This window comes from Canis aureus, chromosome 1 (assembly GCF_053574225.1).
Source record: "Canis aureus isolate CA01 chromosome 1, VMU_Caureus_v.1.0, whole genome shotgun sequence".
Lineage (NCBI taxonomy): Eukaryota > Metazoa > Chordata > Mammalia > Carnivora > Canidae > Canis > Canis aureus.
In genome coordinates this window covers 6,568,992-6,595,724 of record NC_135611.1, presented here as the reverse complement: position 1 = coordinate 6,595,724, position 26,733 = coordinate 6,568,992, and the positions used below count along the sequence as shown (strand labels likewise).

The 26,733-nt window shown below is 35.1% G+C and overlaps 1 protein-coding gene across 8 annotated transcripts in view; it reads right to left on the bottom strand.

Moving 5' to 3' along the window:
- Window positions 1-26,733, bottom strand: part of NETO1 (neuropilin and tolloid like 1) — a 128,334-nt gene that overhangs the window by 9,023 nt on the left and 92,578 nt on the right. For 4 of the 8 annotated variants that reach the window (XR_013370873.1, XM_077882468.1, XM_077882335.1 and 1 more), the window contains exons 8-10: window positions 14,826-14,939; window positions 8,575-9,133; window positions 7,511-7,585 (exon numbers count right to left, since the gene is read on the bottom strand). Coding sequence is in view for 7 of the 8 variants with exons in the window: in XM_077882468.1 (XP_077738594.1) it covers window positions 7,525-7,585; window positions 8,575-9,133; window positions 14,826-14,939 (734 nt within the window). In the remaining variant the exon portion in view is untranslated. The other 4 variants (XM_077882173.1, XM_077882231.1, XM_077882304.1 and 1 more) reach the window with 4 other exon arrangements.

Sequence of the window (26,733 nt, the reverse complement as noted above, 5' to 3'; positions counted from 1 at the left end):
TGTGCTCTCTCTGTCAGATAGATAAATAAAATCTTTCAAAAATAAAAAAATGAATTTTTCCTGTCGAAAAAGGATGCACTATTTTTTAGTACATTATACCACATTTTATAAGTGTGGCTCAGAAACTGTAATTGTCTATGTAACTGTCTATATGCTTGCTTATCCACTATTTATATCATGCAAGTTTATATTGAACAATTGTCTAGGATTGAAAACAGGATTTTCTTTCAAGCGTTGGTATTTCTGTGTATATTGATGACTAGGGCTTTTCGAGTCACCTAGGGCCTCTAGAGTTCAGTAAGATAATGCACTAAAATAAGCATCAGAGAAAACGTCATTTTAGTGAATAACAATCAGTGAGTTCTGAAAGTGAGTCATTTCACTGTGAATACAAGAAGACTGGAAATCATTCTTCATTACTGCTCCTTTATAGATGATGTGCTTGTTTCATGCCGATTATAAATGAAGTTTACACATGACTTAAACACTACGTATTCATAAGGATATAAAAATATCTTCCAATACAGTCATTTTATCCTTCAATGATACAGGGTGAAGAGAAGTTGCTATAATATATATTTTTACAGATGAGGAAACACAGAACTATGGAGTTACTATGAATACAAACTGACTTCTTTCAGCAAAACATGCTGTGTTGACTACCAGAGAGCCATATGCACATAGGTAAGTGAGGATCGCTGGCTGATTTGGGCATTAATCAGACTAGGTTTGGTGCCAGATTTATCACTCCCTATTGTGCAGTCTTAGAAAAGTTAATAGAAAACTCTCTTTAATATCTTTGTAAATAAATGGAATAACAACCACAACTGTAACAATGAGTATTCCATATGCACATAGGTAAGTGAGGATCGCTGGCTGATTTGGGCATTAATCAGACTAGGTTTGGTGCCAGATTTATCACTCCCTATTGTGCAGTCTTAGAAAAGTTAATAGAAAACTCTCTTTAATATCTTTGTAAATAAATGGAATAACAACCACAACTGTAACAATGAGTATTGTTATTACTAGTGTTTGAACTTGGTAAGATGATCAATGGAATACTTGACTGTAAAACACACCAAATGGTGTGCAGCACATAGGGCTCAATGGGTTGGTTAGTCAAACATAATCTTAAGAGTTAAAAAAAAATACAGCAGAAGATAAACAGAAAAGCAAGACAGATGTTTCTGGATATAACAGTTATTCTTAGTGTTTTGTTTTGTATTGTTTTAATTTCCTTTACTCATTCCTATCTCAATGGAGAAAACATACTGCCATCAGAAGATTCGACTTAAAGTATAATTCATAAAGCATATCACATTAAGAAACATTAAAATACTGTCCTTATAATAAAATATGAATGCCTTGAGATGAAACTACATGCACTCAGAAATCATGATGCAAATGCCAACCTACTCTTCCAACTATATTTACTATTTCTCCTTTTGTCTACTCCTACTCTTCAGCTAAGTCAAAAAAATACATGGCCTCCCAACTACTCCCTGCTCCAATTTCTCTAGGTGAAAATCTCTCCTTGCTCCAGTATTTGATGATCTCCAACCTTCAAGACCTGCTCAAAAGGACAACTATTCATTAAGCCTTTCTTGATTCCTGAGAAGATATATGTATCCTATATTTATGCTACTGACTTCTTTATTATAAAACATCATCTGGAGGTACTTGTGTAGTGCAGTCAGCTAAGAAGTTGACTTTTGGTTTCAGCTCAGGTCATGACCTTGGGGTTGTGGAAATGAACCCCTCATTGGGCTCTACGCTCAGCTCAGAGTCTGCTTGAGATTCTCTCTCTCTTTCCTTCTGCCTCTCACCCTGCTCATACACATGCTCTCTCTCAGGTAAATAAATAAAATCTTTTAAAAAATCATTTGCATTGTATTCTCTTGACAACTGAATATATTTTATCTTCCATACAAGATTATGAAGGGGAGAACCATTTAGCTTTTTAACATGAAAAACTTGGCAAATAACTTTGGTCTTCATTTTTTGGATCTAGCTCCTCTAAACACCTTTCATCCTCTGAAGCTCCATAATCCTATTCCCCAAGATTGCTGCCTTTTTTTTTTTTAACCATCCCCAAAGCATTTAGGAAGAATCCCAGTATATAGATTGTACAGGATCAAAATGACTGGCTATGTTGATATTAAACTTAACTGGTGAGAAAGTGATGAGAAAGTACAAATTTCATAATGTTACGTAATAGAAATGTCTTCTTTTAAGCAATGTATACATTGTGTTTTCTGTTCACTGTTACATTTTGCATCTACATCTGGACCATTAGGAGAGTAAAAAGATAACTTTTCAAAGAATCGATCAATGTAAAATGGCATGCCTCAGACTTTGGAGAGATGGTAGAAAGTTGAGGACAAACAAGAATATTCTGACTGCACATTTCCTAGGAATATAAAGCAGTGTTTTCACTACAAAATCGTGCTAGTGCAGAAATAAACAATTTTCTGGAAACCAACCCTAGACCCTTGTAATGACATAAGTCTGAAGTAGGTAGAGTTTATTATTCTTACTCTGAGGAGTTAAAGTCATATTAAGAGGGCATTTACTCCTTTAATAATGCAGAAAGAAGTACAGAACCAGAGGCCTTACCTACACAAAAAAATGATGATGTATTAAGAGTGCCTGACATTGGTCACTCATGTTTGGTATTTCTATGACACCACTGGATTTATTTGAGTGACATTAGTCAGTTAAAGAAATTTGTAGTACAGTTTAAGCAACTCATTAACAAAACTAATCAAGATAAATCTGTTAACAAAGGGCCTCAGATTTGTGGAACAAAATTATTTATAAAACCATATTTCTGGCTATTTTTCTGATATATTTTACTTTACTACTTTTCTCCAAACTTTAAGAGAGGAATGGGAAATTTTAATGAAATATGATAAGAGATTTATCATAAATTCAAGGCTTCATTCTTCTATTTTTCATATGTAACAATTTGTTGGCTGGCCCCCCATGCCATGAGTGTAACAGATAGACACAAGCAAAGGGAAGAAAGAACGCAGAAGTAGACATGATATTGAAACTGACTCGCTTCAGTGAAGTTAGAAAAACCTGAAACTTGCTTTTCAAATCATATACATTTAGGATTCAGAGAATTTTAGAGATTTTATTTATTTAACCTCCCTCTAGAGTTGGAATCTGACAGGACTCATTTTCATCATTGAAATATACAAACTTCATAATGAGATAAAATGCTATTAATTATTTTACCACCAAAACATCAATAAATTATTTGCCATTACTTTAATTAAGGTAACAGGAACCAGTATCATATTTTGTCATTTATTATGATATTCTGAGGTCAAGGAAAATCCATTCATGGGATTTTTTTTTAAAAGCTATCAAATTTGAGGAAAACTCAAATTCCTAAGGGAGGAAAAACATAGAAAAAGTTGATGCAACAGTTATGTGAATATTCATTCAGTTTTTGTCAAAGTCCTAACTTTATTAAACACCAGGAATAACAGTTTATGGAGTCAGACCCACTGAAATATTTTTAGTGGAAAAAAAATGATGCAAAACAGAAAAGTCAACATTTCCAGTGTGGATTGTTCTCCTTCAAAAGTCCAAAGACATTTATCTACAGTTACGTTTATAGCCACATTTTAATTATCTGACCAAATGAAAGTGATTTATGGAAAACCAACATCACACATGTCTACTTTGCAATATGATGCATAGCAATTGCATGTATATAAAATCAGGTACAAAAAATTTTGTTTCCAAATCAGCACACCAACCTTGAATTAGGCAACTGAAATGCACTTGGACAAAAATAAGAGGCTGAATGCAGGTTTTCACAGGTGTTGCATAGACTCATGAAATGTCTCCCAGTTTTTGAAAGTGAATTCAAAAATAAAGAAATAAAAGGAAAACAGCTATTTTCAAATTAACTAACATAGTGTGTAATTATGTTTTTGGAGAACATTTTGTGGAATCAATAAAGCACTTGTGTAAGTCATATTTGAATTCACTTTATCAAAAAATATAATTATTTATTAAAATAAGTTGATTTGAAACATCTTGAACATCTTGAAACATCTCATTCCTTACCTACGATGTGTCTTCCCATTTGAATGTAAATGAAAAGTTGATATTCAGGTGATAGGGTCTGATGTACCAGTAAATAGGAGTTTTTAATATATGGATACATTTCAGTACTGGCTTTTAAAGAGCTTCTTCTAGGGGCCTCCGAGGTATAGTGGAATCCCACACTTTCAAGGTCCTGCATCTAGAGATCTTGAGGGCTAATGTAAGCCATGAGGTCTCTGCCCTGACATCACACTACCTTTCTTTGTGATTCGTCAATGACTGATATTAAATATTTTTAGTATGACCACTGAGGAGACCTAGTCGTCATTTGAAATATTTGTGCTCTCCCCTGGAGCTGTTGTGTATTAAATATACATAAGAAATCCATTTTTATCATTTTGCTTAGTGTGTTTGGATTTTGTTGTTTCATTAGTGGATTTCTAGTGCAAATATCTTTTAAGCAGTGAACCAGCAGATCAGAAGCATCTGCATATTTAGAACTGCCTGTGCACAGCTATAGGGCAAGTGAATGGCAAGTGGTTCACCTCATTTATTTTCCTTTTTTTTCTGTTATAGATAAGTCTTGACATGAATATCATACTTTTTTGAGATTATTCACTCAAATTGTTAAGGGTCCTATGAAGATTTCTACATAGGGAAAGTAAAATATGGCTAATCACTTCAAAAATAATCTGTGGATGCATTACATTTGAATTAAAGGGCATAAAAATTGGCATGCAATTAAATAAATCAGTCAAGTCAAATACTAAAGGCTAAATTATGGCATGAGCAATGTGTATAAAATATGTAGCAAAACAATAGAAATAATCTTTCTTTATCATGTTCAATATATTTTTTTCTATTCATCAGTTTATCACATTCACGGAAGTGATTATTTATGAATATCGACTTTTTTTCAAGGTAGATTATTCAGAATTGCTATGATAGTTCTTTAATGTTTCTATCATAAAATTTTATTTTCTTTCCCATTTGTTTTTCTAGCATATATGAAGTTGAATTCCTAACAGAGATGTATGTAAGTAATTCATCTATGGATTCGTAAAGCCTGCTTGAGTCACAAAGTTTTAACTGTGATAGACCGGAGTACTTTACTATTTGAAGGACAGACTTCTGTAGAATTCAGCAGTTTTGGAGATGTTGGTAAGCAGATTTATAGTAATTCTGACTTTTAAAATTTATTTTCTAAGAATACACATTGAATATTTAAAAAGTATCCATTTATTAAATCAAACTTTCAAGAGTGTGTATATGATTCAATGGCAATCAAATGTAGTATATGATTTTACTTTATTTATATTAAACACATCATGATTAGTAAGCTTTCAGGTATTATATGTGCACCTGAGTATGAGAACAACCCAGAATGGTATAATTTGGGTCATAAAAGGGCCTGTGATTTTAAAGCATTTAAAAAGATTTTCCTATTCTAAAAGGAGAACATATTCCATAAAATTTGAGAGATCAAATTTAGAGAAGTAAGCCTCAATACTAAAAGACATCCTAGAGCCTAACAGGTAGAAAGAGTTGATATAAAGTGTGCACTTATGTAAGTCAGTTTTTATCACTCTAATAGAAGAAAACATTTTTCTTAACTCAAGTTAGGAAATATTATACATTTTTATATATCTTTATATAAAAAGTTACAAGTAGCAAGCATATGACACAAAGAAATGGAAGCGTAACAGCAGTTTTCGAGAATGCATGCTTTTTACAATGTGTCTAATAAAAAGGATATTTTTCCAACTCAAATATCGAGTATTGACATGCAGGGTATTTTCTCAAACTCTCAATTCAGTCATATTGCTAAGTGCTTAATCAAAAAACATTTCTATTGATGGGTATGAATGGTAAAATACCTGATTTCAAAAACTCTTTCTGAAACTTAGTATCTTCCTTTGATAGAAAACAAAAAAGGAAATTGGGAGGGGGGAACGTTTGGGAAAGAACCCCCAAAAATGAGATGTTTCTTATTGCAATCTTGTTATTTTTACTCATGACTTTTGGCTGCATTTAATCATAATACAACAACAGATGTTTATAGTCCATAAAACTCTAGCTGGTGCTTCCATGGTCCATATTTTCACTTCTTAACTGTAGCATGTTCAAAATCCCTCAGGAACGCACTATTTTCAAGCAGTCTATCTAATGAAAACAACGTACATGTAACACAAAGTTCATCCAAAATCGTGTTGTTCACATATCACACAACGTACAATTATATAACAAGGACATGAAACAACATAGAAACAAAGTGAAACTAACAGTAAAAATAAAAGTTGGGATAGTCTTAATCAGGAACTAATTTCTTCTTCAAGTTTCCAGTAAATCTCAAAATGTATTTAAAAACTAAGGAGCACTTGGTGGCCAGCAACCAAATTACGAAATGAACATATCATTGTGCAGCGGGGATGTCTTGCCGAAGGAATAACAAATGTCTGGAATTCTTAAGTTTGGATAAAGGCAGTGGAATGAATTTAGAAATATGTCCACTTTTCACAATTCACTATAGAATTTTCGTTTCACAGTCCCCATGTTTGTATAAATAGTTCTTCTCTGAAAATAAAACACAGTTAAAACATTTTTCTCCCAATGAAAAATGCATACAAATACACCAATTTATTAAGGTAAGATAGAGCATGGAAATGCATTCCCCTAATTCAAGAATAGTTGATAGGCTTGAAGTGTTTTGAAGAGTTTAGCTGTCAAGCAAATTTAATTGGAGACAAATTAGTCTAATATAGATATAGATTATCAAGTGCTAAAAATAAAAGCTCTTATGGTATTTGATCACAAAATAGATGTACACATAGACAACTAGTATTTATGGAACATTTTACATTGTTAAGCATTCAAATTTGATATCAGAATTTGGCATAACATGCTGCATATAATCTTGATGAAATAAGCTACATATTCATGCAAAAATAAGAGTGCACAGATTGCATAAGTACCACCAAATACTTAGTATATGAGTCTGATTAGAATATTGCCAAATTAAATAAGAAAATTACCAGCTTCATATGTTGACTTCAGTTATATTGAGACAATATTCCATTGTTTTTGTTTTGAAAAACTTGCATTTCTTCTGATATTTTTGAAACAAGTTTACTAGTTTTTCTCGATTTTAACCTTAAATCATGTAAAAATTAACTTGCTAATTTAACATCCTCTTTTACTAACATTGTAGTACAATGCCTGATGGTAAGAATATGAACATTTACTTTAAAGATATGTATACTAAAAATCATCACTCCATCAGCATTGAATCCAGTATATTTCTGGTTATGAAATATTATGAAACACTTATCTCAAGAAATAATGAATAAATAGCACATTCTCTAAAAAATCTACAAGACAGTTGCAACAAAACAAAACAAAACAGAATACAACAAGGTGGGAGAAAGAACCAAGGGCATTCGCTTACCTTGAATTTTCTTTTTAGACCCTAGTTGTGTTGTATTCAGATTCATGTTTGCTTAGAGACCCAATGAGGCAGAACCTGGAATGTTATGGCTATTTCATTCAACAAAGTAATATTTGCACAAAAAATAAATATGCATACAAGTATTTACTTAAAAGCATTCCTAAAAATTCATGAAACTAAGGAAATAGATTTGTTCCATCAGCATGCAAAAATATTAAATCAACTAAAAATATTTTAAGTTTTGAGGATGCATAATGAATTGAGAAAGTATGTCCATATATAAAACAAACTAAATGCTAGTAAACATGCAAAACAGAACATATGGATTTGGGGATCTAAAATCGATTTTTTTCTAAACTAAATTTTCTTCCCCCAAAATTTTTACTGATTTTAGGGCTAATAATACAATACAGATAATATTATCTTTATATTAAAAAGAAAATGAATCAATTTTTTCTATTTTTTCTACATTTAAATATAAATGTTTAGTATTTTAGCATACCATACTATCATATGCAATTTGTAATATAAGTATTATGTGATATGTGGAAAACAGGATTTCAGTATTTTCACTTTCGTAAAAAAATATAATACATTATATTGCAAAATATGTTATTTTTACATTAAAATTATTCAACAAGATGGCTTAACCATCTTGGTAAGGCAGTTATTTTCAACTATCATTTCATATCTGAAAGTATATTATTGATGAGAGCAAAATTCATGACTATGTGGAAGGAAGCAAATTAGCAATACAAATTTATAATATAAATTAAAACCATAATTTTCATAGAAATAAATATCATGTGTGTGTAGAAATAAATGATCTTTGGCATGTGTGTGTGCTCACACACCCACACACACACCTAGGTACACAAACAGGGTTTAGGAAGGATATGGATAGCACTGGAACGGAAAAAAGTGGGGAAAAACTTGAGACACTATGATTTAAATCATTAATAAAAAGAGAAACTGAAATATGAAGCTCAAATAGAACACAATTATTCTGGAGGCATTTCAGTCCTCAGGTTATAGGTGTCATCAAAAAATCTATTGATACTGACCGCTGGACGGCTTTGTCGTGTCGGGACAGCCTGTGACTTGTCGTTGGCACCTCCTCGATCTCATCGATGTCACAGGCATCTGCGGCATCTTGCGAGTAGTTGTGTTTCATGACGAGGATGTTTCTTCTGTTCATGGGTGGGATGAGGGGTTTGACGGGCTGCGGGGGCATCTCTGTCAGTACAGAAGCATCTCTCGTGCTGAGGTTACTGCGGCTGCCTTTCGTACTGGACACTTGGGACCCACAGTGATGGTCGTGAACGCACTTAGAAGAGGACCTCCGCAGTTTATGATAGTTCTCAAAGTCATCGGCCACATCTGCAAAGTCAGCGGTAGCTCCTGTCCCTCTGAGAGTACATAACTCATAATGAGGAGGTTCAAACACCTCCTGGAAAACTGTCTGGTCAAAGTCTGATTTCCTTTGGACATATTTTTTACGAGGCTGTTTGATCTGCACAATGACAGAAATGATAATAAGGATGATCACAATGCAGGAAGTCACGCCAATGACAGTCCCACTGGTGTTGGTGAGCTGGTCCAGCAGGCTGGCTTTCCTCTTCTCTACAGGTCGAGGGGAGTGAAAACAACAAACAAAACAAGAAACAATCCACCACGCATTAATATGGTAGTCAAAGCACCTACAAAGAAGTACACTGAGCACAGAATTTTTACAGGCTTATAGTTACATGAAAAAATATTTAAAATGAAACAAGAAGCTTCCCTTTCCACAAGGGCCCCATCTTCTAGCCTTAGAGACAGACCTCCCGTTGCCCAGCATCCCTACTTTAAACATACATTTGGAGAAGATCTTACAAGACCTGTTAGCATGACATTTGGGAATCAAGTAGTTATGTTAAAAACAATAAATCATTTTTCTTCTCATAGGTATAAGGAAACATCTCAAACTCTACGAGTGGGAACATGACCCTACCTATATTGTTCTGAGTTTATTCCAGACATAAATAACTGAACTCAAAGTAACACCAATTTCTGAGACCAAAAGGTAATTAAATTTCATGACAGATACTTCTGGAATGGTGGCATGAGTCTGTCTGTGGGCCTTTTCCCCAGTGAAACAACCACAACTGGGAAAAATGATTAAAAATATATATAGTTTCTGGAGATTGTCCTAATGGAAACAGCAAATGCAAGTACATTTATTCAAGAAAATTTATGGAATTTCATTAAGAACAGTGAGAGTCTGTCCTTTAAACCTGTTCCCCCACCCCCACTCCAACTGGCCATGATGGAAGCTTACTTAGGGACTTAGGGAGGTTTCAGGCAACAGCATAGTGCTTCCTCTCCCTAATACTCCCCACCTAGAGCTACAGTATCTCCCCGAGAGGAGCAAGCCACAAGCATTTCTCCCCAACCCCTGAATCCATAGTGCAGGTAGGTACTCTATTCTAGGCAGGAGAGGCTGAGTTATCAAGGGCTGTATTTCTCCTCCCAGCCCCATTGGTAGGATGGAAGCTCTACACTGGGTGCAACAGGCTGAGGATGTGTGTCTCTGGTCATACTCCCCCAAGCTCACTCATAGAATCTATCTGCCTAGAGAGGCAATCTGAGAAGCCCAAAGGTCACCATCCTCACCAGTACTCTATTCATGAAGTAGGGGTGTTCCTCTGAGAGAAGTTGGTCACTGTCCCTGCCTCCTTTCAACACCCTGAGCAGTAATGCAGAAGTTCTACCCAGGAAGAGAGGCAGGCCACAAGAGCAGAGAGCACTCTAGCTTTCCCCAAGGTTTTTTCTTTTTTTTTTTTTTTTTTTTGAAATAGTGTGGTAAAGTTCAAGCGTAGAAATCTAAAACAAAGTCAAACAAAACAAAAACCCAGACATTCTTCTGGTAATCGATTAAAAGCAGACTGGCAAGCTCCTTGGTAGCAACAAACCAGACCCAAGAACAAGTAGAAGCTTAACATAAAATACCAGGAAAATATCAGGTATTAAAAAAAAAAGAAGAAGAAGCCTCCTAGTTTAGAACAAATCATAAAGGCTGGACTCAAAGACTAACCCCCAGTGGAATTGAATTTAATTGGATCAAACCTTGGAATAATTTATACTCCTGGGAACTGTCCAAAATCACAGAACACTCATTCAGCAATTAGTGGAGACTAATAGCTGGGTATGATACCGACAAAGACAGATAAACAGAACAGAGAAAGGATGGTCAGAGAGCGCCTTACTGAACCATGATTATCTGAGACTATGGTATGTGCATCTATGGCATGATCTTCCTACAGCAACATCAGGCACAGACGTCAATGAAGCAGATCAGCCCTGTCTATCCCTATAAACACATAAACAAGAAAACGATAGGAGCATCAAGCCCTGGGGAGAGAGGAATCAATATCCAGAATTGCTACAATACATTATCTAACATGAAGTTTCCAAAAAAAATATCACAAAGCATGTAAAAACAACAACAACAACAACAACAAGAGAATGCAATCCACACACAGGGAAGAGGAAAGCCTGCAGAGGGCCAGATCAGATTTAGATAAGGATTTCAAAGCAACTGTGATAAATATGTTCAAGGAACTAAAGGGAGCAATGATTAAAGAAGTAAAGAAAAAGAAGAGGATAAGACTTCCTCACATGCGGAACAGCAATGAAGAAATAGAAATTACGAAGAAGAAAAAAGTGAAAAATCTAGAGTTGGACAACATAGTTACTGAAACAAAAACTTCACTTGAGTGACTCAGCAGTACATTTCATCTGGAAGAGGAAAGTATCAGCAAACTTGCAAAGAGATGAGGGAACATTATGCAATTGAAAGGAGATTAAGAAAAAAAGATGCAGGAAAATGAACAGAGCCTCAGGAAAATGAGGGAAACCATCAACAGCACCAACTTAATGGATGAGTAGAAAGAATGAAAGTAAAAGGAAAAGATTCAATAAATAAATCAATAAAAGGTGAAAACTTCCCAAATTTGAGGAACAAATTCACATTCAAGAATTTCAACAAATTCCAAATTAAGATAAATGAAATGATAAGCACACTCTGACATAGAAGATTAAAAATGTTGCAAAAAACAAAAAATCTTGAAAGCAACAAGGGAAAAACAACTCCTCACCTAGAAAGGAACCCAATCAGATTAACAGCTGATATATCATCAGAAATTTTGGAGGCCAGAAGACAGAGGCATGACATATTCAAAATGCTGCCGGCAAAACAAAAAACAAAAAACAAAACTCATTGATCAAAAACCTAATATCCAGTATGACTAACTTTCAAAAATGGGGCTGAAATAGACTTTTCCAGATAAACAAAAATAAAGGTAATTTAATGCTGAAAGAAATGCCTTAAAAGAAATATTAAAGGAAATTCTTGGTATTGAAAGTAAGTGACTTCAGACAGTAATTCAAACCCAAATGAAAAAATTAAATGGACAGTAAATTAAAGAGGCAAATAAATATTGCCAATAAAGGCAATTATATACATAATTACAAAGGACTGTATAGTTGTATATAACTTCTGCATTCTTCTCTTAACTTTTTAAAAAGAATAATGTCATATGTATAAAATTGTATTGTTGGGCCTATAACTTAAAGAAATATTATATATTTGGAATTAACATTATAAGTGAGGTAGGTAGGAGCAAAACTGTCCCGGAATAAGGAAGTGACATCAGATGGTAATGTGAATCCACAGAAATAAAGGAAGAAAATCAGAAATGGTAAAGAAGAAGGGTTATATAATGAACTATATGAGTATACACTTGCTATAAAATTATGTAAAGTAATAATTACAGCAATGTATTCTTTGATTTATAACAACTATAAAAATAATGTGTATGAAAGTAATAGGTAAGAAGAAAGAACAGAGCTATATTAAATAATGTCACTGAGATTAAATTAGAATAAAACTGAAATACATTTTGAGAAGTTAGGCTGTACGTTGTAAGCCCTAAAATAATCACTAAGAAAATAACTCAAAAAATACATTAAAAAGGAATTGAAATGTTACAGAAGAATGTATTCACTCAGTGCAGAAGAGACCAATAAAGGAAGAAAAGAGGGACAAAAATACATGGGACATAGAGGGGGGAAAGAAGTAAAGTGGCAGATATAAATCCAACTATACATCAATACCAGCATTAAATATGAGTGGATTAAACGCTCCAATGAAAAGGCAAATATTTCCAGAATGAATCCAAAAAGAAGACCCAACTATACACTGTCTATATAAGATATACTTTATATCCAAAGATACAGGTGGACTGAAAACAAAAGGATGGAAAAAGATTGGGCATACAAACTTCATTTATAAGAAAGCAGAATGGGTGTGCTAGTATTAGGCAAAATACTTTAAAGCAAAAAGTTATTAAAAATAAGAAGATAGTTTTATAATGATCAATAAGAGGGCCAATCAGGAAAATACAACAATTTTAAACATATATGAACCTAGCAATTAAGCTCAAAAATACAGAAATTGAAAATTTTTCAGAAGTGAAGAAGCAGAAAATTCAACCATAATGTTGGAGACTTCAATAGGTACTTTGAGAAATAGATAAAACAAGGTAGAAAATGGAAACAGAAATAGAAGACTTGAATAATGCTGTAAACCTACATCTCTAGAACAATCCACCTAACAATGGCAACATGCACTCTTTTCAAGGACACATGGGACATTTTTTAGGACACACCATTTGTTGGTTGATGGAACTAACTCCAATAAATTATAGGCATACCTCATTTTATTGCACTTCACCTTGTTGCACTCCACAAATATTGTGGGTTTTTTTTAAATTGAAGTTTTGTGACATTGAGCAAGTCTACCAGCACCCTTTTTCCCAACAGCATTTGCTCACTTTGTGTCTCTGTGTCACATTTTGATAATTCTTACAATATTCCAAACTTTTTCATCATTATTGTATTTGTTATGGTGACCTGTGATCAGAGATTTTGCTGACAGGGTTCATGATGGTTAGCACTTTTTTAGCAATAAGTATTTTCTTAATTAAACTATATAGTACATTGCTTCTATAGACATACTGCTATCACACCCTTAACAGACTGCAGTATAGTATAAACAACTTTTATATCCATTAGGAAACCAAAACATTCATTTGACTTGACTTATTGCAATAATTCCTTTATTGTGATGGTCTGGAACTGAACCTACATTGTCTCTGAGATGAGCCTGTCACAATTAATAGAAATGGTAAAGGTGTGTTTCCCTCTCAAAAGAGAATGAACTAGAAAACAAAATACCGGTCTTGCCATCTAGAGAAGATAAACATGGAAGCTCATAATGCATATCCATTCATATTCTCGTCACTCCTCTCTCATGTCAAATAGTCCTTATATATGTGGGAACAAATCCCATTGGGCAAATAAAGCTTATGACTATCAATCATTAACAGACCCATTTAAGATTCTACTACACAAATTAATTTCCCATCCATTCAGAAGTAGTTCCTTGAATAATCACCTACACCTCCCCCACCATCATGGCAATTGAGGCTGCATATGCCTTTCTCCTTGACTGTAAACCATGGCTGCTGTGGCAATGCTTCTCTGCTTTTATCCACAGAAAACATGTTAATAGATAATACTGGTCTTTATGCATGAAAGAGTTTATTGCCTGTTCCTTTCTGCTTGTAAATCAGTTAATATTGAATCTGAATAAAAGAATATGCCTGGCATTTTCACCTTAACTAAAACATACATTCATAACTGAGCCAAGGATTGCTATCTACGTAAACAAACCTTTGTGTCCAGGCTAGGAAAGGGAGCAGGGGCATCAGAAGCTGTTTTCACTGGAAAGGAAGAAAAGTATTTTGATACCAAAACTGAAGTCAAGTTAATTGGCTGGAAGTACCTGAAAGCACAAATGTTCCTTCAATGTGCTTCTAGGGCATGCGCATGTTGTCCAGTGAAGATAGACTGGGATAAATGAGAGCGGCTGGCACAGAGGAAGGGCTATGTTTTTCCCACCAGGTCTGATGGGAAAAACACACGGCACTAAAAGCTTCACTTCCTCTCCACGGCTCGGCAGGCTCTACTCAGATGTCTTTAATGAGCATTCAAGTGCTAAAGGTTCTCTACTGTGCATTAATGAATGAGCAAACTTCTGGTAAAAGCAAAGAAAAACGTTTACAAATGAATTATAAAATATACAAGAGGCTCAAAAAAGCCCATATACAAGTCCAATTGTAAGTCTGTCTGATACATCTCCACGTTGTAATAAACTCCTTCCCACTCTATAGGCAGAGGATTTTTGCAAATGTTAAGGTCTGATCGTTACCTTTACAATGATTTTCGTCCCAAGGATACACACAGTTCTGGAGTCCATTGCAGACCAGCGTATTGTTGATGCACATGTTACTATGGCAGAAGAATGTATTGCCTTCACAGGGAGCTAAAAAAATAAGAAGAAAATAAAAACAAAGAAAAAAGTTAGAACTGATCTTCAGTAGGAAATCACTCATATCACAAATCTAAAAACAAAAAGATTAGAATGATAATTTGCCATCAAATTGAGATAAATGATGCGACATTCCATTCTCAGAAGTGTTGCCATGGTGGTAATTATTTCTTGTGTTGCTAACAGAGCTGGCACTTCTCTAGATGTGCTCAGTTTGTAAAACTGGCACAGGAGGGTTTCCATCATAAAAATGAAGTACATTATCTATATGGGTTCTTTTTTAATTTTTTTGACTCAGTGCATTCATTTAACAAAAATTTAATGCCTGCTACACACATAACTCTATGATTTACACTGAAATTCTATCTGTACAAATTTAGTTGTTCAGTGCAAAAGTCTTAATTAGATTTACACTGAAATTCTATCTGTACAAATTGAGTTGTTCAGTGCAAAAAGTCTTAATTACGGGTGCCTGAGTGGCTGAGCATCTGCCTTTGGCTCAGAGCATGATCCTGGGGTCCGGGGATCAAGTCTCGAATCAGGCTCCCTACAGGGAGCCTGCTTCCCCCTCTGCCTATGTCTCTGCCTCTGTGTGTCATCAGTGAATAAATAATTTTTTAAAAAAACTTTTTTAAAAAGTCTTAATTAGCACTGAAATAATTTTGTAGAGCACAGGCTTACAAAATACTAATGAAAAATATATATTAAACAAATCCTTACAACATTATTGAAGCATAGGAACAGAACAAAGAATGTCATGGAAATTCAGGACAAGGGAAATCCTGAACAACATAAGGGAAGTATATATTATCATCAACATTACACATATATATGGGGATGAAATTAGCCTACTTTGCATGTATTTCACACATTCTAGTAACTTTAGGTACAGTGGTCCATGATTTCCATATCATAGTGTACATTCAGGGTGCTGGGAGGTAAAGTAAGAACCTACAGAATGAATCCAATACATAGATATGAGAAATGATGACGAGTTTAATATAGCAAATTATAACATTAGATAGGACTTCAGTATTAGGAAAATCTGTTTCTTTCATTATCAGAGTAACAGGATATTTAGAATAATCTAAATCCATGTGGTAATACCACATTAGGGATTATAGTTTATGAACCATGCTTTAAAGATAACTTTTGTTTTAACCTTCATAATGATCCCACTTGTCATAAAATGTAATATTAGTGTTTCACTTTTTTTCTCAATAATAGTTCTAAAACCCTTTTAAGGATAGCACTCTAGAAGAAACATATTAGATACAAAACACATAATTTGGTCAATCGATCAGTGAAGATTAATGATCAGTACTATCTAAATGCCCATCAAGTTGTAATGACTTTTTCACTTTCAAGACTATATATCACGAGTATTTTAGAAAGTTACCTTCTTTAAATGTATTTGCTATATTAACCAAAGTGTCAGGCAAATAATTTGCACAAGGCAACTTAGTATATTTTAACACTCCTAGAGAAATCCTAACTACAATAACAAAAACAAAAACAAAAACACTTGAGTCTTGAAAATAAAAAATATGGCAAAGATACAGTAGCCCAAGCAAAAATGATTCCTTCTGACTCTCCATAACCTTCCCTGCCACCCCCTTCACAGGAAAACAATTTCTTCTTCCCATGGCTTTGTTTGACTTTAGGTCCCTGATTAAAATCTTTAAGATGTGGTAGTCACTTTGAGAACAAACATAGAGTAGAAAATACTCAGTAGTCATTTTGAAAAGAAAGTATCATGCTTAACATGGGCTTGTGACTTGTTAAGCATCATATAAGCCTTTTATAATGTAAAATTTAATGATCTGATACATGATTGTAAAAATCTGCTCTTTAGTAAGGAACTAAATTTAAATTTCTGTAGTCAACCATAATGGCTTTTGCAGAACTGATATGGTCTGTTAAGCAGATAATGAATGTTGTCAAAATGTGTACACAGAACAAGAAGTTCTCTACAAATGGAGTGGCTGCAAAATGTCTTAGTAAAGAAAAAAGAAAAAAACTGTAAAAAGTACATATGCACTAATAAATTGGTGGTTCTGAAAATACAGTTATCCATCAAGTAAAAAATACCTTTAAGAGAGCATTATTTATTGCCTTTCCAGAATGAGTTGGAAAAATTGCTACAATTACTATTAAGTAGGATGGTTAGTTTTAACAATTTTAAGTATATAAATAAAAATGACATTGCATTCTGTAATGGAATGGAATACAATAGAATACTGGTAAGAGCACTGGAACTTGAATTCTCAATTCTCCAAATGGGATTTTATTTCTAGTTCTGCTGCTTTGTGGTTGTGAACATGTTTCCTAAACTACAAATCAGTGTGTCAGTGTCAGCGATCATTACGTATTGGTGGTTTGACTGGTAACAGAACAGGTAATCCAGGACTGTCAACAAATCACATTCCTGACACGCTTCTTCACATCAGATGAGGAGGCAAATGTGCCAGGTAACTGGAATCATCTCACTTTTTAAAATTATTATTATTCCAAGTATTATCTTTTTCTTCTTACTTTTGCCAGAATTTACAGAATTGCTATGCAAACAACAAACAAAAATGAACAAGCAAATATTGCAATGGCTCAGAAACAAATATCTAACAATTTATATTGGGTTTTGAATGTTCTTGCTATTGTATGTCTGAGTATTTCTCTCATATCAATGCAGACAGGCAAATGGTTCATTAAAGATTCTTATTTCTGTCTCCTGCTGAAAAGATGAAATGGCACCCTCCTGCCTCCCAGAGCAAGCTACATTCTTATTGTACTTTCAAGGATGTCTGGACCCACTATACATACTGACATTATTTCCTATGATCCTCAGCACATTCCTGAAATCTGTGGCTCAGGGCAAACACTCTTTCCCCTCTCTCTTCCTGCAATATCCATTCTTCACTCTACTATCCAAATCATATCAGCATGGTATTATCTGTACAGTGTTGAAATATAATTCCAAGCTACCAGGAAAATTATTTTTCTTATATCCTATTATACTCATAATTTTAAAAAGAGCTTAACACTTAGCATATGCTTATCATCTTTCCCCATGTGTTCCTCAAGGAAAAGGGTATGCCTCCTAAAAATGTTCATTTTTCATCTCTTATATGGTTTAACATTTCTAGGCTTATGGTGAATATTCGACAGATATTTTTAATTGATTAATGTTCCTGAGCAAAATGTTAACTCTGGGGGTGCCTAGATGGGTCAGTCAGTTAAGCATCTGACTCTTGATGTGGGCTCAGGTCATGATCTCAGGATCATGGGATTGAGCCCTGTGTTGAGCTCCATGCTCAGCGTGGAGTCTGCTTGTCCCTCTCCCTCTGCTCCTCCTCCTGCTCACTCACTCAATCTCAAATAAAATCTTAAAAAAAGAAAAAAAAGAACAGATGAACTCTGGTCAGGGTGCATGCATACCTGAATATCCCAGAAAGCAAGAGACTCTAACAGGTGTGTTTATTAATGGAGATCTAACCTTCAGTGCTATGGTCTTCAGGTATAATCCAATTTGTGATATTCTCAGAAACTATACCTCATCATCATTTCCTCAGCAATCTTACAATGGCAGAGAAGGACACATTCTACCAGTTTGTGGAGGACTTGTTCTACTTAGAAATTCAATATACATTGTTAAAAGCTCTTGCCTCTTAAAAATCAGCTTCTTCATTTCCTAAAATTACGTGGATGGAATTCAAGTAAGGGTAAGATTTACTCATAATAACATGGTGGCCAAGGAAGCTATACTCACAGTTCAGAGTACTTCACACTCTAGTTCCCAATATCAAAAGTCTACTTATTTCCAGAAGGAGGTTTTCTGTTATTATCAAAATAGCAAAAAAAAATAGCTTCATATTGGCTTTTAAAAAGCTAACTATATAGAAGAAACTATTTTCATGGCTTTTTGCCTCTGAACTCATTTTTTTTTTTTTTTGAGAGAAAGAGAATGAACGAGACAAAGGAATCTCAAGCAGACTCCCCACTGAGCAAGGAGCCCGATGTGGGGCTCGATCTCACAACCCTGAGATCATGACCTGAGCCAAAATCAAGTCAGATGCTTAACTGACTGAGCCACCCAGACGGCCCATTGCTGAACTATTATAAAGTGTACTGAAATATCCGGAGTGCAGCTATTGCGATCTTGCTTTGGTGGGAGAGCTGACAATGTTAAGTATTTCTTTTTAAGAAAAAGACAGAAACTGAATGTAGTAAAATAATCTACTCAGCCAAAAGAAGGTCATGTGTACAAACACTGCATTGCTCTTGATTTAAATCATTCGGGTAACAAAGAAAATGGATATTCTAACATCACATAATGGGTCTTACCTCACCGTTCCCACCTCCCTCCTCCACCAATACATACCCTTTCGGGCAAAGCATTATATTTTTGGGTTATGTGAAAGACTGCATATTAGAATGAAGCTTCATGTGTGTTTCTCCAGACACTTCATCCCGGGATGGCAGAGTCCTGACAACACTCCTGGGGGCAGAGCTGCATCTCGGCTGCAAGGATTGATAATCCCTAAGGAGAGACGGCTCCTTCCATGAACACTTACTCAGTTATCACATCTGTAAAATGGGGATAAGGATCATACTTACCTAAGTGATTTCATAATGCCAACAGCTTAGGAGAGTACCAGCCTGTGGATGCAAGCATTACAGCTGTAACCACAAACGGTTCCAGAAGGCAAGCATTGCTCAGGGGCCATGGATTCAAAATGTCTGGGACTGAAACCTGGTCCACGATGTCCAGATTGTGTGAACTTGAGCCAACATTCCTTAAAATGCCCCAGCTTCCATTACACGTGTGTAAGGCGGGGGCTCATCTTGACTACCACATACGGTTGTGGGAATTAAATGTCATCAGTCTTTAAAAATTGTAACCGATATTGTCCAATGGTATAGGATAGATGCACATTAGCTGGTTTTGAATTATGATAATAATTACCAAAAATTAAATCAATAAATGAAATGTACAACATTAAGCAGATAGAGGATACAAAAGTGATGTGAATTAATATTAAATTCCTTGATTTGTAAACTGAGGAAAGTCATTCACAGATCTCTCGTCAGCACTAAATGAGAACGCAGACCTGAAATTCATACATTATAGCATGCAATAAACGGTGTCTAAAATGATGAGTTATACACATAGGTGTCTACTCTCTTGTGTAACAACAAAGCACTGATGTTCTTTAGCTAGTACAACCTTGTAAGAGAAATAATGCAATTAAGTGGGTTTCAGCACATAGATATATAAGCTGTTATATCTCAGGGTAATATTTTAAATGTCTATCAGTTCATGGGAACCAACCAGTCGGAGCAGACGGATGCTGACCGTTACGCCACACCAGGGCGCTCCACCACAGCCAGGTCTATAGCCACTTTAAGAAATTGTAAAATAAAATTATGTATCACGAGACATCTTTTTCTCAAAAATGTCTGGGGAATATTTATCTTAGTAGCGTCTCTCGCATATCTTTCTCCAAGCTGTTATTTCCTACAACACCCATCATTCATCTCATAAAAATCCAATCACAAGTGCTAAGCAGACAACTCCCTTCTAGGAGTCAAAAAGTGGTTTTAAGTTATTTCTAAAAAAAAAAAAAAATCTAATATTACACAAAGTAGCACCATGATAGATAATACAAATAATTAACTTCGCAACTTGCAGAAATTCAGGTGTTTATCCCTCTTCTACCTTGAAAGTAATTATATGAATTTAGCAATATATTTAAATGTGAAAAGTCACTAATATACCAGAGACTTGAATCTCTGAGTTCTTTGATTCCATATTTATGTATAAAAAGAAAAAAAAAATAAGTCTGCAACTACTCTCCCTTCTTTATAGGCAACTACAATAAATACACCTAGGATACATTCAGGACTTTACTGAAACTGAAACTTCCTAAGTTATTTTAATATCTTGGGGAGAAATTTATTTGCTATACCCATGCCTTGTGTAAAATACTACTGAAGTTCAATTCTAAAAAAGAAACAAAATAGATATGCGTGTTAAATACAATGCAAAATGTGGATTTTAATAAGTGCTTGAATTACTTTACAGGAGGAAGTTTTAGGTGTATAAGATAGCTATGATATTCCTTGATTCATAAGATAACAAGACCATCAAGATAATGTGCATTTTCTAACCCTAAATTGAAATGGGAGGTATTTAGGTCTTGGAAAGCCAAGATAGGCAAGTGCGTAGAATAGATCTTGATGTTTTGGCTCCAATATGAAATCCAGGAGTGTTTTTTCTGAAGTGCTTGGTGATCCTATAAACTAATGCTTGGATGAAAATGACAACATTGTCCTCCAACTGTAGTAATAAAATTTTCAGAACAGAGAAACACAACACACAGATCTAGTATCTGTATCAATTTTGACAGTGTTGATGAGAACTTAAAATCCAATTTTAAAATTTCAATTTTAAATATCTTAAGTGAACATTTATCCAAATATTCCATGATAAATTCTTTGGAAACATAAAATTTAATGCAACATTTTGCTCTAGTGAGGAAGGAATGTATTGTGAATTAGTAAGACTGAGAAGCATGGTGCACTTCCATACATCAGCTTTTGGTGGACCCTTCCTTGTTCACAGAAGTCTGGCACCACGAAATCTGTTTAGCTTTGTTTAATCCAGATGTTCCGATTGTATCAGTTTACCACTTGATAGACAAACAGGAACAGAAGCAAAAGCAAACCCTTGAGAAGTGTTGCCCCAGTGTTCAAAACTTACAGGGAGAGAAGTCTTATTTCTGAAGGGAATAGAAAACAGCATGGGGAATTACTAAGGTATAAAATTGGATGACAAATGAGGATACAGAGTGTTTTAGATTATAAAGCCTCACATACAAATATACATATGGAAGATTTTACTGGAAATACTAAGCCAAAATGTGGGCAATGGCTATTTCTGGGATATCCACAAGTTATATTTAGCTTTTATTGAGAAACGTTCCATATGAACATACACACATAAAAATATGTATATACATATTTGGGTATAACACACAGTGAGACGTATATATACATAATATATATAACATATATTATATATTATATATACACACATATATAATATATATAACATATCATATATACATATGTACACAACACATATTTTGTAATTGGGAAACATCTTCTAACTTTTCATGAAAAAGACAAATAGTATTTTTTAAAGTCTGTTTTCTCTTTCATATTTTAGCCAGTAAAATAATAGTTTTCACATAACACTTATACCTTACTATATTTGAAGATAACTAGTGAACTTAGTCTTTCTCTGAATTCACGTTCTTTGGGATTGCTTTGAAATCCTCACTTGTTTCCACACTCACCACTAGGTGGCAAGCGTGCACCGTATTTCCTGAAATAGCATTTCACTCTGTTGGGATGTTTAAATCCTACATGGCATCTGAGACAACACCTAGACCTATATGTTGCGGATTTTTAAGAAATAAAAACTTCAGTAGAAGACAACCAAAGTAATTTGGGGCATTAGGTAAGGGAGGACAAGAGAAAGAACTGCAGTCATAGCTCTCAACATAAAGTTTTATTTGAAATTTTAAAAAAGAATCATAAACCATATTTGCTGTAACATTAAAGGTCTAATCATGAATGTTTCATCATTTTTCAGCATTGTGCCACATGTTCATAAATATCGTTCTGCTCTTGTAATTAAAATTTTTAAATTTGTAATAACTTTTTTTAATGCTAAAATCACTAATGCTCCTTCTATATTAGGGTTATTTCTCCCCAATGGCTTTTTAAAAAAAAATTTATTATTTTTTTCTTTTTCAGTTGTTTTTAAATTTGAGTACAGTTAACATACTGTATTATATTAGCTTCAAGTGTACAATATAGTGATTCAGCAATTCTATAACATTACTCAGTGCTCATCCTGGTAACTGTACTCCTCATCCCCATCACCTTTTTCACCCATCCCCCGACCCACTTTCCCTCTAGAAACCATCCATTTGTTCTTTGTAGTTAAGAGCTGTTTTTTTGGTTTGTCTTTTTTCTTTATTCGTTTGTTTTGTTTCTTAAATTCCACAAATGAGTGAAATCATACAGTATTTGTCTTTCTCTGACTAACTTACTTCCCTTAGCATAATACTCTCTAGATCCATTCATGTGGTTACAAATGGTAAGATCTCATTCTTTTAATGACTGAGTAATAATCCATCGTATAACTGCCACATCTTCTTTATGCATTCATCCACCAATGGACACTTGGGCTGATTCCATAATTTGGCTATTGTGAATCATGCTTCAGTAAACGTAAGGTTGCATATATCTTTTCAAATTAGTGTTTTCATCCAACTTCATTCTTTTTAAATAGAGAAATTCACTGAATGCTACTCTCAGGAAATATTAAAACAAAACAGAAATTTAAAACTGGCAGATTTATCTGGAAACATTGATATTTCAAATATTTGTACTTTATGGTAAATAAAGTTATCAATAGTAGGTTATTTCAAATTCAAAGAACATGGTACTTCACCAAGAAAATTTGGAAACAGAAGTGACTCTTGATCCTATTTTCCTTTTAATGATTATATCATCTAAATAACAGCTCAGATACTCCCTCCACATCTTTAAATCCAAATCTCGTTCTCTCCAAGCACATCCTCCTACTTCGTGCCTGCTTCAGATTCTTCTAACTTCTTTGATGTGAAGTTTGTCAAAAGTCCGCCCACTTTGCGCTGGCCTCTGTGGTGTCGACACACACACGCACACACACTCACACACACTCATACCCCAGCCATGGGGTCTTCTATTTCTGCTCATCATTATTCCTCATTAGTCCTCCAATCTGAAGTTGGGAGGGAAATGGTCACAGAAATGTGTGGAGCTGTGGGAGGATGAGGATGTAGCTTGGGGGACACTTGCTTCTGCTTTTGAATTCAACTTTTATCAGCCCTGAAGACATTAATTTATTAAAACTTTCTGATACTCAAGATGCTCTAGAGCCTATCATCTTCTTTGCCTGAGAGATGGAAATAAAGCTTAAATTTATTATAAATATGTAAATGTGATACATATCTGCATTATATATTTAAGCAATGAATTAATACTAAATAGCAAGATCTAGCATACTTGGAAACACAATTACTTTTATTCAATAAAGATTTTAATTGATTTAGATGACAGAGAGAACTTTCCCTCTGCTTCTCAGAACCCTGTAGTCAAGTCTCCTGGCCATTATCAGAGGTCCTTTCTCTTCTTTCTCCACAGCCTTCCCCTAGGGGATCCCAGCAGATTCAAAGCTTCTGACACTCTATTTTCTCCTGGGCTCACCCTTATAGCTCTGAATTCCATCTGAGGTCCAGATTTATGCCCTTCCATCAAATTCCTGCAAAATATCTCCACTAGGGATTCTAAGTATCACATCAAATGGAACATGGCTGGATGGGCTTACAGAAAACAGCTGTCATCTTAATCCTTTTTACCCCTTCCAAATCCCATTCTTCCCCTCACACACCTTCCTGACATTAATAAGGAGCAGGACCCATACCCTCAGCTATTAAGGCTGAAGGGTTGGGGTCATTCTTGAGGCCTTTCTCCCATAACACTCACATCCAAATGGCCTTTAGTTGTGTCAGATCTATCATCTCTCTCTCTCTCTCTCTCTCTCTCTCTATCTATCTATCATCTAGCTATCATCTAGCTATCTACTAACTTCTTATTGTGGTTTCCACTGGTACAAGTGGCTCATGGCCATCTGCCACCAACTGTTGTTCTTTTTTTTTTTTTAATTATTTATTTATTTATGATAGTCACACACACACAGAGAGAGAGAGAGAGAGGCAGAAACATAGGCAGAGGGAGAAGCAGGCTCCATGCACCAGGAGCCCGACGTGGGATTCGATCCCGGGTCTCCAGGATCGCGCCCCGGACCAAAGGCAGGCACTAAACCGCTGTGCCACCCAGGGATCTCCCAACTGTTCTTCTATAGCAGGTCCATGGACACAGCAGCCAGAGGAGACTTTCATTAACAGTGTAAATCAGGAGCACCTAGGTGGCTCAGTAGTTGAACATTTGCCTCTGGCTCAGGTCGTGATCCCGGGGTCCTGGGATCATGTCCCACATTAGGCTCCCCAGAGGGAGCCTGCTTCTCCCTCTACCTATATCTCTGCCTCTCTCTGTGTGTCTCTCATGAATAAATAAATAAAATATTTTTAAAAATAAGAATAAGAAATAAAAGTATAAATCAGACTATGGTTCACCCCAGTTTCAACTCCAAAACTTTACTTTAAAAGTTAGATTAAATTCAAACTCCTCAATACCCCTTCTGCTCATTCAAAATCTTGACCCAGCTGCCTCTTGAACTCCAGTGTCACCCACCATAACCACGGGGCACTGAGATCCACACTCTTCTTCACCATATTACCTATGCTGTTGTTTTTCCATAATACTTATTAGGACTTGAGTTTATCTTCTTTAATTAACTTCTCTGTACATCTTTTCCCTCCTCTTATAAAAATGCAAAGCAAGGGAGTTATCTTGTGCACTGCTTTCTCACTTGCACTTTGAATAACACATGCCATTTTGGAGATGCTAAATAAATACTTGTTGACTGACAGGTATCAGAACAAAAAAATTTTCAACAGTAAAATGGATGTGAAGTGCCAAATTTCCATTAAATTCTGAAAATGATTTAATTTCTAACAAAGAGCTAAACTTTTCTTAATGAACTTAAGGGAAGAAAATAAAACATCAGCGGTATCAATTTGACTTAAGTATCTGAGTAAGAATCCAACATGCACATGAGAAAATGCTCTGCATCACTTGCCATCAGGGAAATACAAATCAAAACCACAATGAGATACCACCTCACACCAGTGAGAATGGGGAAAATTAACAAGGCAGGAAACAACAAATGTTGGAGAGGATGTGGAGAAAAGGGAACCCTCATACACTGTTGGTGGGAATGTGAACTGGTGCAGCCACTCTGGAAAACTGTGGGGAGGTTCCTCAAACAGTTAAAAATATACCTGCCCTACGACCCAGCAATTGCACTGCTGGGGATTTACCCCAAAGATACAGATGCAGTGAAACGCCGGGACACCTGCACCCCGATGTTTATAGCAGCAATGGCCACGATAGCCAAACTGTGGAAGGAACCTCGGTGTCCAACGAAAGATGAATGGATAAAGAAGATGTGGTTTATGTATACAATGGAATATTACTCAGCTATTAGAAATGACAAATACCCACCATTTGCTTCAACGTGGATGGAACTGGAGGGTATTATGCTGAGTGAAGTAAGCCAGTCGGAGAAGGACAAACATTATATGTTCTCATTCATTTGGGGAATATAAATAATAGTGAAAGGGAATATAAGGGAAGGGGGAAGAAATGTGTGGGAAATATCAGAAAGGGAGACAGAACGCAAAGACTGGTAACTCTGGGAAACAAACTAGGGGTGTTGGAAAGGGAGGAGGGCGGGGGGTGGGAGTGAATGGGTGATGGGCACTGGGGGTTATTCTGTATGTTAGTAAATTGAACACTAATAAAAAAACAAAACAAAACAAAAAAAACAAACAAAAAAACCCCAAAAACTTCAAAAACTGCATTCAAAAGTCTATAGCTTGCTGCTAAGTATAATTTTAAGTCATGGCATTCTAAATTACAAACACATAAAATGAAAAAAAATATATATTTGGCCTCAGAATTGTCTCCAAAACAAACGTTTTGTTTTTCCCTAAAATAAATGGAAAATTACCCCTGCCACCATACTTTAAACTTAAAAGGGCCCTCAAGC